The following is an 18,307-nucleotide window of genomic DNA, read 5'->3' as shown; positions in this document are numbered from 1 at the left end:
AGATAGAGAAGGTGTGTGTGTGTACACAACACACACCTTCACAGGTATAGATCTCTCTTCGTGTAAACCTCATCGATGTAAGTGTCGATCTGCCAGAGTAAAGTTTTTAGAACGTAGACTATGTATTTGGCACTAATCGGTGTAACACAACTCCTGAAGATGACCCGTGGAGGGGTGAAACACGTGTTGAGTGATTTAACGGTGGTAGATGAGTAATTTGCATTGTTTGCCGCATGCGCATTTATCAGCGGGCGGTGCACTTTGTTACACGACTACCACTGCATGTGCGGAAGTGGCTAAATATTTGTCCTTTGCTTACTAAAGTTTTTAGCTCGGGAATCTTCTGTTTCCGCGAGCTGAATTTCGATGTAGCTGCACACATCCAAAATGGCTAGCAGCGTAATTTCAAACATATAACATACTCAAGATCTCATTGGTCAAAGTGACTGATATATCTTAGTCAATTGGCAAATTGAAGTGACAATTGGCAGGCCAGATAGCGCGTAGAAGAGATGTCTGCCTTAAGGTTCTGATGTGAATGTGGACAAGGTGAATGAAAGACAGATGACTTAGTTAATGATGTTACATGACGATGAATGCAAGCCGCTTCCAACCGTTCCTGATGTGATCTATGGGGTAATCCTATGTCCAGTGCTGGGATTCCTACAGCTGGAATATTGTAGATGATTACATAAAAAAAGAAGGAAACATAATATTCTTTTTCATATTTTTAGAATATTCAATCATATAATCGATAACACAAAATCGATTTTATTCTTTCCTATTAAGTTTTTTGTAATAGTTGAAAAGGCTAAGCACCTTCGACACGTACAGATAATAAATCAGATCAATATAATTCGGTTCATTTACCGATAAGGCCGTCATATTGAAACAATATCACCGGTTTGCAATATTCGCGGGGTGAATCGATTCGTCTCGATTGTGACGGGCAATCGATTCCGGCGCCCGCCCGCGCGTTTTCTTTCCCGCCATTATTGATGTCACGCGAATATCACATCTCTGTCATTGTTTATTACATGAAAATATAGTCGATTGTCGCTTGAAATTAAACGATTCCGTTTTTGATTTTTAATTGTCTTTGTTTTATGGCTGTTTTGAAATTGTCAAACGCAACTCTTAGCACATCGCACGGCTTATTGGAGCATGGCGGTTGTTTTCATTCAGGTCACGTTTCTTGTTTCGGAACGCAAGTTACACCCTATAATCATATGCTATTACGTTTGTCAATACTTCTTCGTATCAGCTAGATTTTCTCTGGTAACTAGAGTTGCTGAAGTTTCTTCTGTCGCTTCGCCCAGCGGTTTCTGAAGCGGTAGCAACATATCTAAACAATAGCAAACGACCAGGTAGCGCTTTGGACTTTTATCGTGAATTTGATTGAATGGCTTTTCAAGCCGAGGACTCTTCCAAAAAAACAAGTGTTCAGTCACTTGAGTGAGCCAAAACGATCCAAAAATTACTAATATGTTAGTATAGTTTACTTGTTAAAAAAAAACATTGTGTTCCATTTCAAATATGGAACCGGATGTCGATACGTCATCAGGAGCGTCTTCGCAGTTTCGAATCGAGTTACACAAATAATCGATTGTATTCGAATGTCAGCTGCAATCAAAACATCGAGCTTACGGGTCGGCGCACGGGTCATAGTACGGGTCACCGCACGGGCGCAAACGAGACCCGTAGACAAATATAATCGTGCCGCTACTTTTTTATTAGAAACATGACCAACATAGTATGATACAAATCTGCGATGGTAAAACTAAGTTTGTCTGGTGGCCAGAGATCGGGTCAGGGTGTCTGAAGCGTTTTTTTAAATATTCTCACGCTTGTACGTTTCATCCGCTATTGTGTTAGTATTGAACCATCCGAAAGCATACCTCTGGCAATCTCTCACTTAGTGAATTATAAAAGAAACAGTCAGAAAGTATTTTTTTAAGCGGTTCAATCTTTTCATGAGCAACATAGAACGTTCACCAATGTGGAAAGAAGACATCAAGTTCATAGAAAAACGACGAAAGCAAGCCGATTTTTAACGGTGCTATTGACTGAGTTATGGATTTGACCTTTGCCCAGCTGTGGACAGTTTTTAACTTTAATACAAATATTAAAAAACTACATTTTTTAATTGTGATTTTTAACTTGTGTCTTTTTATAAGACACCTTATCTGATCTTACAATAAAACAATAAAGTGTTGCTTCTGAAATCAAGCGACATATAAAGTTTATAACGTTCCCTTTTTATTATTTTTTAGTTTTATTAGAAATCTATAGAGGTGATGATACTGATTTATTACTGACCCTGCGGCTGAAATTATGATGATCGTTGCCCACAAGAGTTACTCATTTTATAAAGCCTCGAGGCATGTGCAACAAGCCTTTATTTCTAGTGTATTCATCATTTTCTTACCATCATCTCTATATATATTTATCAATGTTACATTCTGCGAATCGAATGTAAAAGTGATTTTAATTGTTTATATATATAAGACAACTTTTTTGATATTACAGTGGATCAATAAAGCGTTGCTTCTGAAAAAAAAAGGTTTTAGTACGTAATTAGATTATGTTGGCATATTTTACATTTTATTAAAAAAATATAGATTAGTGTCAAGTGTAAATAAAAGAAACGACATGTAATGTTTATTGTAAAGTTCCTTTTTAATATTCTAGAGCTTTATAAACCTTTAACAGGAAAATTAAATGATAAATCAATCCAATGACATACACGGTTTAACACGGTTTAGACAACTACACTGAAAAATAAGTGATAAATACGGCTGATAGTGAAATGGAGGAAGTAACTGAGAATTATTATTATTTTTAGTACAGTCTCATTTTAAAAATAGGTATAATGGTGTTTATTATGTACAGTTGTAATTTTCCTAAATAATTATTTTTTTATTTTATTTTACCCCAAACTAAAGCCACCACTTATAGAAAAATTTGTATATTTTATTCAAAGAATAAAAAATAATTATCAAAAGAACCAAATGATACGTGTTGTAACAGCTCCTAATAGATACCTTACTGTTTGTGTTTCGTGCGACAGAGATAACGTTCGAAGCCGAAATTAGCCAATTGTCTCTTTCCAAAAGTCGATGTGCAATATTTATCACTGGATATTATATGACAGTCCTATCAAAAAACCACAGTAAATAAATGTAGTTTCTTTATACAGATGCATATAATACAAAAAGTATTTTAATAAAGTTATTAAACTGGTCAAAAATATATTTTTTTATTGTCTCGTCATGTAAATACATCTTTATAAGCGGCAAGTACTTAGCTGTCCAAGTTGATACTTAATATTTACGGCCCCCTAAGTAAAGTACATTGGTGTTACTTAGTAAACAGGTCCCAGGTCATTAGAGCCCATCTCGCAAGTCTGCGGTAGGTAAGTCTTAAAGGAAACACTATAAAATGCGTGCTATAAATTTTTATATCTTAGTTTATGAGCTCTTAATGGTGCTAGCAAATTTGCTTTGGGCCTATGTTTATAGACCGTACATTGTTGATACCTATTAGGGTATATGTTCCAAGAATCTATGATATTTAATATTTGAAATTTTATTCTGTGAACGAAAAATAAAGTTAATTTGATTTTAAATAACCTTTATTTATTCTTCTGAATCAATTTCATCCTATTCAAAGTAATCCCCGTTCGATAAAACACACTTTTGTCAATACTTGTTTCCAGTCAATCAGAAGGAATAGGCTTTTTACGAATATATTACACAATATCTGTTATAATCTGTGAACAAAAAGTATGGTTAATTGTCATTTAAAACTCTCGGACATTCGGAAGGAGAGAATTTTTTTATAAGTTGATAGTAATGTTTATAACATTTGCCAAGCGTCTATTTGTCAGGTTTAATTATCTCCAAATGTTTCGACAAATGCTTTAATATCATCCAACGCGTCAAATATTCATTGATACCAAAATCGCGCGTTTTTTAAAAAAAATAATAGCTTAAAAAACTCGACTCATATCGTTCACCATATGCGCCTGATTTGGCTCCGTTTATCTTCTGGCTATTCAGTAAACTCAGAAAGCCAATGCCGGAATTGTATTGACACTATTGAGGAGATAAATACCGAATCGAAGATCTTGAAGACTATATCGGAAGGGGATGAAATCGATTTGAAGTATAAATCAATAATTTACATTTTATTAAACAAATTCATCTTACCTACCATAGATGAAACAAATTTAATGATATCTTGCAAAATTATAGATTTTAAATCAAAAAATAAAGTCTTGATTCTAAAATATGACAGAATGATGTCTGACGGGACAGTGGGTTAAATGTAAAAAAAACTATATTTGTTTACATCACGAACATTGTAAAAACAATGCCAAAGTGTTTAATAAACATTAAAATTCATAAAAAAACGTGGAATGTTAATTCAGAATGTTGTATAAACTAATAAAGTGCATTATTCCAGTTGTAGCTGTATTATAAATTATAATAGTATATTCAATACGGGTCGCGAGAACACGAATCCATTCAAATGGTCAACCAATAAGTAGTTTCGCGATAGATTCTAGGAAAATCGCCAGCGACGCCGAAACGTGACATTCTTTTCGCATAAATTAAAGAAAGAAAAAAATATTCGCGCGCGAATTGATTTCAATTTTTAATCTGTGATATTTTTATCGTATAGTATTCTTTTTTTATAATTCCTACAAAGAAAATATTTTTCTTTTAAATAAATATATTTATGCACAGATAACAATAAAAAAAATCTTTACGTCAAATGCACTGCAATAAATAAGTCTTCACCAGCGATGACCAGTGTTGCTCGCACCCAGCGATTTCCCTTGATTATGTCATCTGTCTACCCAGTGGTGGGCATGCCCACGCCGCGTCTACCGACTCGTGGTCACTATACATTGTACCGAGTTAAGTGTAAAAGCCATAAAATGGTAAATAATTAGTTAATTTACCATAATTTAATTTTTAATGTAGAACCAATCCAAATTTATATGATTTCAAAAATATTAAATAACTTAATAATAACATAGTACAGTACCCGGCATTAAATATTGCACATTGATCTTTGGATAGAGACAATCGACTAATTTCGGCTTCGTAGAGCGTTATCTCTGTCCTACACAATGTTTGTATTTCGTGCGACAGAGATAACGCTCTACGGAACCGAAATCAGGCGATTGTCTCTTTCCAAAAGTCGATGTGCAATATTTATCATAGGTTACTATATATAAAACCATTTACAAAGTTTGGATTATAAAATATAATTAAATATTGTTTACTGTCTGTTTGAACTTTGTACTGCAAGAAGTTGTTATTACATTTCAATAGAATAAAAATAACTTAACATATTTTTAATCTAATCACTTAATATGAGGTTGTAATATATGTAAAACCTTCAAAGCTTATTCTCCTAACAATCACTATATAAAAAAGCACCAATCGTTTATGAAACTTAAAATATATATTTATATTTGTTACTATTTGTTTATGTATAAACATTATAGAAATGTATGTACGATAATATCAGCTCTTATTAGTTCGCCAATGACGCTCGATGTAAATATCAGGGGTGATCACTTGCGGGTCGCAAATCACATGCGGCTATTTGAACAGTTATTTGTGGCAAGCGATATATGTTAAACAAGTTCAGTTTTTTGTGTTATTTTTCGTAACCACCACCAACTGGTAAACGCGACGTAGTTAGGTTAGGTTAGGTTACCCCTACCATAAACGGGGCCTTCGGAGTCGCGGGAGTTTGGGGAGGGGGCCCTAAACTCCTACTAGCTTCGGCAACTCTGAGACGGACGATGGTTCGACGTGGACTCGAACCATAGTGATAGCACCACGAGGGTTTCGGGGGTAGCATATACACGTATACCCCGGGATGGGCTATCGAAAATAGCACGGCGCAAGGGAAGACCGCGTGGCGATCCCTGACCGGGAGATACTGCGGTCCCCCGTTTAGCGCAGAGGTCGACCACCGAGGGGGGTTTTAGTGGGTAGGAATCCCACATACCCCTGTCCTCTCCCCAGAGGCAGGGCATCTTAACAACGGAAGATTTCCCCCACCGAAAAAAAAAGGTTGGGTTAGGTTAGGTTAGGTCGCAGTTTTCGCAGCAAGTTGCGTGTATCAACTGACATGTTGATGATTATATATTTGCGCATTAATAATATAGGATTGCCACTGCTCACATGTAAATTTTAAAAGGATAGCAACATCGTCTTCTGCATACCATACACTGTGATCGCTCACCAGTCTGCCAGGCGTGGCGATTATGGTATATCCTTTATAGATACCTTTGGAAAAGCCTATGCATTGCAGTAGGCTTATATGTACTGAAATTCCATATTTGAAAATGTCCTGTGTACTTTCGCTTATAAGATATTTTTTTTAAAATACTACATACATATATAATTGCGATTCTTAAAAAAAAAAGAATTTTTTTTTGGAAAATAACTCTTACTGTCAGAGCTTGGTCACCTCTGGTATATATAATGCGTTCGTAATAAAAACGCAACTACATCTTGCTATTAAATACAATGGTGCGTTCAAAAACCTTGCAATAGCGTCTTAGCACTTAGCTTTTGATAATAAATCAACCCGCTATCTGGATTGCTATAAAATGTTATGGGTGGTAAGGAACACTTTTTTTTAATCTGCTATTTATTTATTATTACTATTATTCTACATTAAAATTTCATTATAAATCTTTGTAACATCATAACTTAGTTTTCGTTGTTTACTTTGCATATATATTATATTTATTGTATAGTAGTAACCCCTATAGACTGGAGTTCGTAGGTCGCAGATTCTATTTCTGGAATACAGTCATATATTATTATTATTTTTTAATGGCCCCCGCTATTGGGGGCCTCTTGTACCCCTAACTTTTTGAGATCAGGGACTTTATAATATTTTTTTTCAGTCTTTTCTTTATTTATCACTCACTTTCACGCGTCACAATATCTTTCATTCTTTACTTTTGTCCTTCACAATATCTTTCGTTTTGCTCTTTTATACCTTCTTTCCTCGCCTTTATTCCATCATCTTCTTTCTCTGAGGTGGGTAGGTACATTTTTTTTTCCTAAATACTCATGATAAACAAGTCGTATATTATTCACACTTCATGCATTAATTATATAGGATTGCAACATCACGAACAAGTTTCAATAGGAAGGGCAGCAATGTCATCTGCGTACTATAATTCCACAGCTATCGTAGCGATTAAGGTATATTCCTATAGATATATACATTACTCTGAAGGAGGCCTATATGTTGCATATGTAGTCGATAGTAAAAAAGGTTTCTTCTAGACAAACAAGTAGCATCTCAGACCTCGTCAACACTTACAATTTTACAAAGAGATCACGCTGAAAATACAAATTGAAATATTCTCAGAATTTCTGACCTCTAACTATAAATATTTTTGAAAGCACATATGTAACACATTGATTACTTATACTTACATTGTAACATTGACTACATTAAGTAGGAGATACATTACGTCATCAAACAGGGGAATACCACACTAGAGCGTTCTATATTTAAAAGAAATAGGTTAAAAAGAGCGTATATTGTAAAGAAACCTCTACATATATATATATATATATATATATGATTGTAGAGACAATTTTTTTCGCCTTAATTTACTAGCGGTTTTTATTGGTTGAATATTGTTCTCATATTTCTAAGAATCTATATAAACATGGGCTAAGTTTGATCAATCACACTTGTACTTTAAACTACGTGTTGTCAGTACCTCCAAGATTTACCGGCCCTAAGAAGAATCAGATCTATCAGTAAGTATATCGTAAAGTTCTGTGAAACTAAATATAGGTAGAAGTTTCTTTACAAGTTACAACAGCAGAGTGGCGCAGTGGAAGCGTGCTGGGCCCATAACCCTGAGGTCCGTGGATCGAAACCATGCTCTGCTAGCAAAGTGTTTACATATAAATTATTTTGTTAAATTTTGAGAATTAAATACCTGGCCCTAAAATGTAACTTTATTTAACATAAAAATTTTGAACTTTTAAACTTACATGGCTTTAGATATATAAGTGTATTTCCAACAGTAATAAAATAACATTTGATTATTACCAGACCTTATTTAAGTGTTAACCATTGATTACAATTGAAATTCACTACATTTCAAATGTCTTACACGTTTGATTATGACACCTTACCAACTTTTTGCCGCATACGCATTTATCAGCGGGTTGGCGGGCGGTGCACTTTATTGCGCGACTACCACCGCATGTGCGGAAGTGGCTAAATATTGGTCCTTTTTTTACTTAGGATGGACTTCCGCGAGGGAACGCCTGATTCCATTAAATATCTAAGATCTCGGCAACCTCTCTTACTCGAACCTTCCAAACTCAGGCTCTCTAGGAATCCCTTGAACAAAATATAAAACAATGCACGCAAGTCGTAAACCAATAACTAAGTCTGTGTTACCAAAATAATGTGATTATTATAACAAATCTGTGATACATTGAGAATGCTGGAGATGGATAAAAGAAAAAATCTGATAGGAATGCAAAGAAGAAGAGTACCAGATATTGTGTAGAGCGTAAGAAGAAAATAAAATAAAAATCAAAACTGAAAAAAAAAAGCATTTACATTTTTAAACAAAGTTCCTATCCCTTATCTAGGAGTAAATAATAGGTCCCCCAAAAGCCTTAAATTACGTCTAAACTAAGAGTCCTTAGCGCCCTGGCTCCTGAAGCTCAACCTCTAAACGTCAGTAAAGCTAAAATGGCTTTTCGTAACAACAACAATTTTGACCCCTAAGTTACTTATGTTATGTTATGTTGAAATTAAAACATTGTGAATAGGTTTTATCAAGAAAATATCTCCAATTTTCTCTACTCTTTTCAAGAGCAGAGTGGCGCAGTGGAAGCGTGCTGGGCCCATAACCCAGAGGTCCGTGGATCGAAACCATGCTCTGCTAATGAAGTATATCCTATAATTACTTTTTTGTAATTTGAGATTAAAACAATGACAATTTGTTAAATGTTTTAACATAAATAAAGACTACAGCATTAGTTTAGATATACCAGATCAATATGGGTTTTAAAAATAACCAGCTGTGTCCGCGACTTTGTCTGCATGGAATTTAACACGAAATTATTAGGCTTTTTTACTTTTTAAAATAGCCTTTATACATACATTAGTTACCTGCCAGTATAATTCCCGTAAAAATCGATCCAGCTATTTCAGAGATTAGTGAAAACAAACAGACAGACTATTTCAATACTCGTTCGGCATTTCTGTCCATAGACTGTCTACTTCAAAGCTTAGGTCTCCCCCATGCACAAAATTAATGTGTCCACGGAATCGAATTCCCGACCTGCGACAATAAGTCTCTGTTCTCCAACACTGGACTACCACAGCTCATTTTTATTAAACCTAATAGTTTCTTTCTTCTGTTTTTTTAACTGTGAGATATTTATCATCCGAGATTGGTAGACACAACTTTAAAAACAAAAATAAAAATATAAAATGGAATGTGTAACGAGAGAGGAATGAAAGGTCACAGAGCGAAACAGAATGAAAGGAGAAATGTGTAAGAAAACTGAAAGAAAGATCTTAAGGAGTATACATGAAGAGAAAGAAAATAAAGATCTGAATAATTAAATAAATTTGTCCGTAAAGTCCCTGTCCCACAAAAGATAGGGGGCACGAGAGGCCCCCAATAGCGGGGACCATTAAAAAAAAACATATGTAGTTCCTCGTAAGTTAAATGAAAATTATTTGAATAATCTTGTATTCATATGTATGAATAAATGAATGCCTACATTTTAACGATGGGTCGCCTGCCGCTGCCACGTATCCGTGTATAGTAATGAGAATGTACATAAATCCAACGACAGAGGTCGCGAGTGGGCAGAGTTATGACTCTAGCGCCACCTATGACCCGCCGACCGAACTATATGTCAATGCGACAACACTGCCGTGTAGGTAAACACACGCGCGGAGCCTTGTCAAGATGCACTGACTATATTTATAGCGATTACATTCAAATATAACTATACTCACTAAGCTAATTGAATAAATATATTTTTGTTCTTTCATATAGAGTGAAGGTTGTATTCCTTGTTGTAGTCAATTTGTGTATTAAAAGTAAGCATGTATTTCTTTGTTGTCATAATTAGAACGTTTACTTCTAAACATAGGCCTCCTCCATTAATTTCCCGATAAGACCTGTAGGTAGCTGGATGCTTAACTTGCATCCAGTGTTATCAAAAAAATATTTAAGATTAAATCTATTATTTATTTTTACATACGTATTTTAAATGTAATACTTATTTTAATCAAATCATCATTTGTGATAGACTACAGTTTTAATTAAAAAAATATTAAGTTTTCTAATACTCTGTGAAAGGATAAGAAAAATTGACAATTCTGTCATTGTATATATGAAAAAAAGATTTTTTGAATTGTACAGAAAAACATAATGAAAAACTACATAATGTATGATATAAAATCTGAAACGGAATTTGATTTATAAAAAAAATTTTGAGAGATTAATACCTCGTTCGAAAGGTTTTAAAGTGATGACCACGACGAAGTAGACGCGGCCTAGGTAGACCTCCCCCCCAGGTAGACTGACGATATAGTTCAGGTCACGAAGTCGCTGGCTGCCGGCAGCGCAGGACCCTTGTAGTGGGCGTCCATAGGCCGAAAAAATGTAGCAAATACTTTGAAAGTTAAAAAAATCGCGTTATAATCAATATAAGAAATATAATAAGTAATCTTAATTTCTCAAACGACTCCGGGGTTTTATACTAAGCGTACAGTCGCGTTCACACTAGAAGTCTATGGAGACAGTTATTAAACGGCAGTTACATCTTCGGTTTTATTGAATAAAGTTTTACTGTATTAATAATTTATTTTGAATTAATAAAAAGCATTCGCCCTTTTCGGGGTGATGCGCGTATGACTTTAAATCCATGTTTACGTACAAGCAGACGCTACGGTTTTTATTGATGTTTCGCTTATGTTTCTTTCTCATATCTCCTTATAGGTATCGTGAGGTGAGAAGCATATGTGCTGAGATTGTACACTGTGCCTTATATGTGTTCAATCCGTTCGTGTATTACTAATAGAAAACTAGTGTCAAGTGTCATTTCTTTACCAATAAGGGTGACAGAATGTAATAAATATAAAATGCTTAATTACAGTGATATTTCTGCGATCCCATCGTCGATAACATTGGCTTTAAGGTAACGCATACGGATTTCAACTTGTTATGATAACTTGGATCTTTACTTATATAACTGTAAGAAGACATGTTTTGCTTGTTTCAAATTTGGAATGTTATTAATTCGACTCAATATGTGTCATTTTAATTTATGTTGTCCGTGTGTTTTGCACTTATCGGTGTAACATAACTCCTGAAGACGCCTCGTGGAGGGGTGAAACACGTGTTGAGTGATTTGGCGGTGGCGGTTGTGTGATTCGCATTGTTTGCCGCATACGCATTTATCGGCGGGTTGGCGGGCGGTGCGCTTTGTTGCGCGACTACCGCTGCATGTACGGAAGTGGCTAAATATTGGTCCTTTTTTTACTTAAAATTCTTTAACTATATTGTAAGACTTGTATGCTTCATAAGGCTCAAGGTCATAGGACAATGGGGGGGAGAATCGAATCAGTAATGAGAAGATCCGCAGAAGAATCAAGACCACCGACGTAGCTCGAAGACTTGCTCGTCTGAAGGCAGTAGGCGGGGAAATATCGCACGTGTGATCTTTGGGGGAGGAAGCCCAGCAGTGGGTGTCCATCGACTGAGATAATTATATTTTCTTACATGACATAGGCTTTTGGGTTCCCACACCTCAGCCTTTTAGCACATCTACTGCTATATAGACCTCCTTACATTTACAATAGGATTAGTTTGAAACCTTCATCTTGCATCTTCCGAGGACCTTAAAAAGGTAGTCATGCTGGTCCATGATCTTCAGAACATAACGTTAAGGCATCAGCGTTAATTAGTTCCACGCGCTATGTGGCCTTCGCAGTGGTACATTTTCACTTTACCAATCCGCTGATCAAATTCGAAATATACATTTATAATTTATTTGTCTAAAATATTATAATATCTAATACCGTTCTATTCTAACGACTGTTTATAATATAATTTAATTAAAGTTTGTCAAATTTTATGTGTGATTTAAGTCAAAATATTTATTCATTATAATATATTTACAACAATATGATATTATTTATCTATCGTGTATTAATTCTGATCGTATTTTAAAATTAATTTACAAGCATAAATATATTTATATGATAATTTTAAGATAAACAAAAGGTCGATATATGCAGAAATATAAAGACTAGATGTATTATTAAATTTTAATTAACTATTACAAATTAATACTATTGGAATATTTGTGTGTAAAGACTGCAGTATACTTTGAAGTTATAAACTTAAAGTTTAAATTCTAAGTCGTTCGAATAACACATGAACTTAGAAATAATTATCACAAAATCAATTGTATTGTCTATTATAATTGAATTGCTATGATAATGGCTTTTAAAATGCTGAGGTTCGTTGAATTATTTTGATGTTCTCAGAGATCTGTTGAAACCTTTAATTATAATGTTACGCAGATTTTATAAATAGACATAGTTCTATTATTAGGCTAAACATTTATAAATTATTTAATAAAGCCTTTAAGACATTATTAACTTAGTTTTCCAGTCAGATAATACTAATAAGGGCTTTTGATATTGTATCAAAAATGTGGAGATTCGTAGACTTACAAAAATGGCCGTTAGCCCAACGGTTGGACAAGATTAGTGGGTAAGCCAAACCACTTATAGCCGCTAAGGAATTAGGGTTCTAAATAGGAGATTATGGACCAACAAGCGCGGCGTAGTACATACGCCCGTGAGGTAGACAGCAAGGTAGACAGACGTTCTTGTTAACGCCCTGGAAGGTACATGATACAAACTGTTTCTGACCGTATTTATAAATATTTTAAAAATAGAATAAAATTGTATAGAGGTACAAGAGGTGATCTTATCGTTCAAGGCGATCTTTATCAGTCAAAGTTTAGATACATAGACACTGATAAAGTATTAAGTATACATATATATATATATATCTATATATATATATATATATATAATATGGTGTAATTATTTTTATATATATATATATATATATACATTGTAATGGTTTTTGGTGTATGTAAAATAATTAAAAAAATCCCTAAATAATTTACTTATGTACTGATTTACTTATTAACTCTTGAAATAAACCTTTAATATATAAGTCAACAAAAAACAAGATGTCGGAAGTCGACGGAGTCAGACAATTTCCGACAGTTATTGGAAATCTGTGTAAAATATTTTTAATCATCATTGTTTTAGATGTATAAGCGTCTAAAGGGTGTTTAATCAACATCATCATCATCTAGAAATAAATACATAATTAAATATTATCATGACTGCAGTTATTGCAGCAAAAAAATATATATTTATTTTGCGGACACTTACCTCTCCTTTGTTTAGCTGTGAACGTACGTTGATATGATGACGATGATGACTAGGAATAATTCGAAATTCAAAATTTTTTTCTTATAATATTAAGTTATTGTAGAACATTTTCAAAACATTTTTTTACAGTTTACAGTGAACTAAGTATTTTAGGTGTAGATATATCTTAATAAAAATCTGAACTTAGTAAAATATTGTCTATATTCCGTGTACTGAAGTTTTTGACATGTTTAGTTGACCCAAGAGTCCAACCACCATACTGTATCTAATATTCAATCTCTACCATCGTTGGCGAGCGTCTAAAATTCACCGCACGCCCGACGCGCGCTTAAAGATGGCATTGTTTCAGTTCAAATTCCTCATCTATGACGTGATCATTGCAGGCGTATGTCATTTACCATTCACCCCATGATCGGCGACCATTTTGGCAATCCGAGTACGTGATATACTATCACATCACGTCAGAGGAAACATTAGCTAATACGCTGTGAAACCGTTATTGTTGATACTTCGACATCAATGGTTTTATTAACATACGAATGTTTCGAGTGACAGTGGAAAACCACCGCATATAGTTTTTCCTTCATCCACGAGGAAAATAACAGCCTTTAATATTCTATATCTGGTGCATATTAAATAGAACATTTATAATATTTATACAAAAATAAACAATATTAATATAAATTCATGTGTGTCTGTATGTCCTTTATAGGATCATAAACTATTCATTTGAACACATAATAATCTTTAGCAAAGCTATTACGCATAGGTCCACGAAAGTTTCTAAATTAGAACAACCAATTTTAGACAGATGGCGCCACTGTCATTCCAATGAATTTCATATATTGCCGTGACAGTTCATGTTGATTTAAATTGAAACTAAAACAGAGAACCAATAATGGCGTTTCGAATTGTGGATGATATAAGAACTTATGTAAATTGTGAAATTCATGTCTCACAAAATAAAAACAAAAAAATAAAATAAACTAAATTTTTTGTTAATTCAACGAGGGTAGTCGCGGACTACATTTTTTTTATTTATAAATATTGTCCGCCTAGAATAATTTACATGGAACCCTTTTGTACACTATGATTAGAATGAAAGCCTTCAATTTAAAGCTGTGAAGGTTCCCAACGTGCCTTTTTCTGAGCCCAATTAACTTAGACAATTTTTTTCTATTTCCTACACTTTTATATTTATAATATATAATTTCATTGTAATATTTTTTGGTTCACCATTTTATTTATTTAAATAACACGCCATTTTTAGTATGCAATTGACATTCAATGTTTGACAGCTAGAGACAGTTGTTTTAATATACTCTGTGATTTGCATTAAAAAATAATAATTATTTCTTACTTATTTACTTGTAATTTTTACTTTTTTCGCTACTCAATACATTTCCTTGTTTAAATCGGTCGAGCCGTATTATAGTTTTGCGCCCAAATAAATTTTAGACAAGTGTTTCCCACCATGGGGACCACATCCCACACGATTAGATACGATTAAATACGAATGGAAAAAGTTGAGTTCTATAACGAAAAATATATGTATATACTATATAGATGTATTTTGCGTACATATAATATTTATATATGTTGTAACTTACACATTAGGTTCGGGATTTATTTTGTTAAATTTACATTAAATAGTAAACATTTACATAAAATAATTCAAGGTATGACAGCGGACTTTACGGTTAAAGTTCGTTTCGAGAAAAACAACAATGGCATTACATAATGAAGCGAAATCCCAAGGTCGAGACAAATCGAAACCGTACATAAAGGCGGCTAGCAGACCGGAACCGCGCCTGTGGCCTATTTCCACCGGAAATGACGTCGCCGTGCCGCGAGCACGACAATTTTAAGGCAACGTTTTCACTTTCGACGCAACACGCTGGAGCGGTAACCGGCTACCGTGTACAACGAGCTTAATCTGTCATTTCCCTTTTTCTTAATTCAGCAAAATCTAAATATACATTAAGTTTTTGTTTGAAACGAAATTAAAGATTTTGTTTGAAACGATTCTCTACATTGTACAATGCAACAATTTCAATAAACTTATTAATGTTATAGTAATTTAAAAAGTTAAAGTCTTATTGGACGCTTACATTCAGCATTTGCTAAAATAATAATGATGTTCATAAATTGTCTTATAAGGTCAAAATTATATTTTAAGGTCTTTATTACAATTGATAAATTTTTAAAACATCGTTTCTCTTTCTTTCCAGTCGTTCTTCGGGCGATCTTACAACAACCTGAACTCAATCACCGAATGCAAGAACAACGGTGAATGCGTCATCAATAAGAAGAACCGAACAGCCTGCAAGGCCTGTCGGCTCCGAAAATGCCTCATGGTCGGCATGTCCAAATCAGGCTCTAGGTACGGCAGACGATCCAACTGGTTCAAGATCCACTGCCTATTGCAAGAACAACAACAAGCAGCACAGTCGAGGTCTCCACCAAGAGTACCACCATCACCGCACCATCTAGCCCCACCGTTCCCGCCGCACCTTTTCCCAGGCCTCGCCAGACCGAGATCAAAGGAAGAACTCGCTCTACTAGGCCTGGATGAATACAAAATTCCATGCTCCGGATCACCCGATTCACATCGAAGCGGTTCTTCCCCGAAATTAGATGAAAAGTCGCGTATAACGCAAAATCGGCAAGCGGACCGACCTTTGACGCCTCCTAGAGACGCTTTTGTACCTTTACCGTTAGCCAATATCACCTTGCCCCACTTCCCTCACTCTCCTTTCTTACCCCCACCACCTTTTAGTCCGTTCGCCGCTAATCATCCCCTGCTGTTCCCTCCTGGGTTTCATCCGATATACTCGAGACACTTATTAGATCATGCAGCCTTGAGGCAGGCGGCGGAGAACAACAATGACGTGAGGATCGACGATCACAACGCCGAATCATCGAAGCGATTCTTTTTGGATGAGATACTTAAGCAACAGCGTTCAACTCAGCCAACTCCTCAAGAAGACGTGATGTCAGAAGCTGAATTTGTTCCTACACCGCCTGCGGAGAGACGAACTTCGGAATCGCCGCTGCAGGAGAACCCTATGGATCTCTCGGTTAAAGATGGCAGGTCTAGCTCTGCAAGACGAAGGTCAGATGACAGTGAAATAATAACACCTGATAACGACGACGGGGACTCCGCCAGCGTCGGGGGATCCGTGAGCGAAGAAGAACACATGGCCTACACTCAAATAAAGAGAATAAAACTGCACCCCTTAGACCTAACGACCAAAGTGTGACTCGTCCTCGCTAGATATCAAAACACTGTATTATATTATTAAGGCCAGTAAATCGGATTGTGATTTTAAACATAAGTAAATGCGATTTTTTTTTTTTTTGGGCGAATATTTGTTATCATATAATTAAAGAGTCTATCCCAAATACATAAGTTAAATTAGCTTTTAAAGTGTTTTTAGGTAAATGTATCGGTTGAAGGTTATGTACAAAAATTATGTAAATATTAACTTATTTTATAAGCTAAGAAATAGATTTGTTAGTTGGTTCAAAATGGATTTAGCCAGGTGAAGCGAACAGGAAATGAATATATGTATATTTTTTTTATATGACTTCGTATATAATTTATTTTAGTTGAATTTTATACGCGTGGTAGATGCGTTTATGAATCGGGTGCATTGTGTGAAGGCTTTAAATTCTTAATAAATGAAGCCGAAGCCCGCACCTCGTGTACTATCTCAATATGCAATATACTCGTACATTCCTACGGATTTGCTCAACCTTAGTCCTGTCTCTCTTATAGTGGAAATTAGTCTTGGAACATACTCAGCATATGAATAATTTACCTGGCATATATTTGTATATAGTTTAATATAAGTAGCGTGTTGTTTTTTTTTTTTTTTAATTGATGTACACAAGATGTCTGTAACGAAAAACATTCCACGGAGACGTACAAAATAAATTTATAATGCACTCGATTTGATTTGTTTTATTTTAATTTTACCTCCATTTTTATATATTTATTAATATTTATCTAACATGTATAATTTATTTTTGCGTGTTCTAGAAGAATCCAAGCTCTACTAGTTCTAGCTTCCCTATTTTTATTCATTTATTCATATTATTTATCTTATTTGGATAAATAACTTCTTAATGTCACCGAGAGACCCTGACACCTTCAGTCTCGGTTATTTTAAATCTATGAAGATGTTTGCCCAGCAGTGGGCATTCCATAGTTGAAATGATGATGATTATACACGTAGGATGCTCACCCATAAGATGAACAGACTATTTTCCGAAGGCAGTTGGAAGACCCTGAATGTAAGCGGCTTCTTTCTGGTCTTATTTGAAAACTTGTATATTTATGTAAAATCCACGAACACCTTAAAAAGGTAACATTCAAGATAAGATCAGAGCTTTAGCTAAGTCCTACCAAAAACAACTTAGCTTAGCTTAAATATTTAATGGAATCAGGCGTTATTTTGCGGAAGTACATCAGTAAGAAAAGGCCCAATATTTAGCCACTTCCGCACATGCAGTCGTAGTCGTGCAACAAAGTGCACCGCCCGCCAGCCCGCTGATAAATGCGCATGCGGCAAACAATACGAATTACACAACTACCACCGTTAAATCACTCAACACGTGTTTCACCCCTCCACGGGGCATCTTCAGGAGTTATGTTACACCGATTAGTGCCAAACACAGAGTCATTGTCTAAAACATACAACTAAAAAATAAGCCAAACATTTTGATTTTTTTACTCCTATATAGGCGAAACATTGACCTCTGTCTCGTCTGATGTTAA

The 18,307-nt window shown here is 34.9% G+C and overlaps 1 protein-coding gene across 1 annotated transcript in view; it reads left to right on the top strand.

Moving 5' to 3' along the window:
- The window catches only part of LOC137919294 (knirps-related protein-like), a 113,844-nt gene extending 96,407 nt beyond the window's left edge, over positions 1-17,437 (top strand). Inside the window, exon 3 of the mRNA XM_068762329.1 lies at positions 15,756-17,437. Coding sequence (XP_068618430.1) covers positions 15,756-16,787 — 1,032 coding nt within the window. The 3' untranslated portion in view covers positions 16,788-17,437. The remainder of the gene's footprint in view (positions 1-15,755) is intronic.
- The last annotated feature ends 870 nt before the right edge of the window (positions 17,438-18,307 follow it).

This window comes from Battus philenor, unplaced genomic scaffold (assembly GCF_028537555.1).
Source record: "Battus philenor isolate CCGP_79_NKW_IND1 unplaced genomic scaffold, ilBatPhil1.0.hap1 SCAF_16, whole genome shotgun sequence".
Lineage (NCBI taxonomy): Eukaryota > Metazoa > Arthropoda > Insecta > Lepidoptera > Papilionidae > Battus > Battus philenor.
This window is presented reverse-complemented; position numbering and strand designations above follow the sequence as displayed.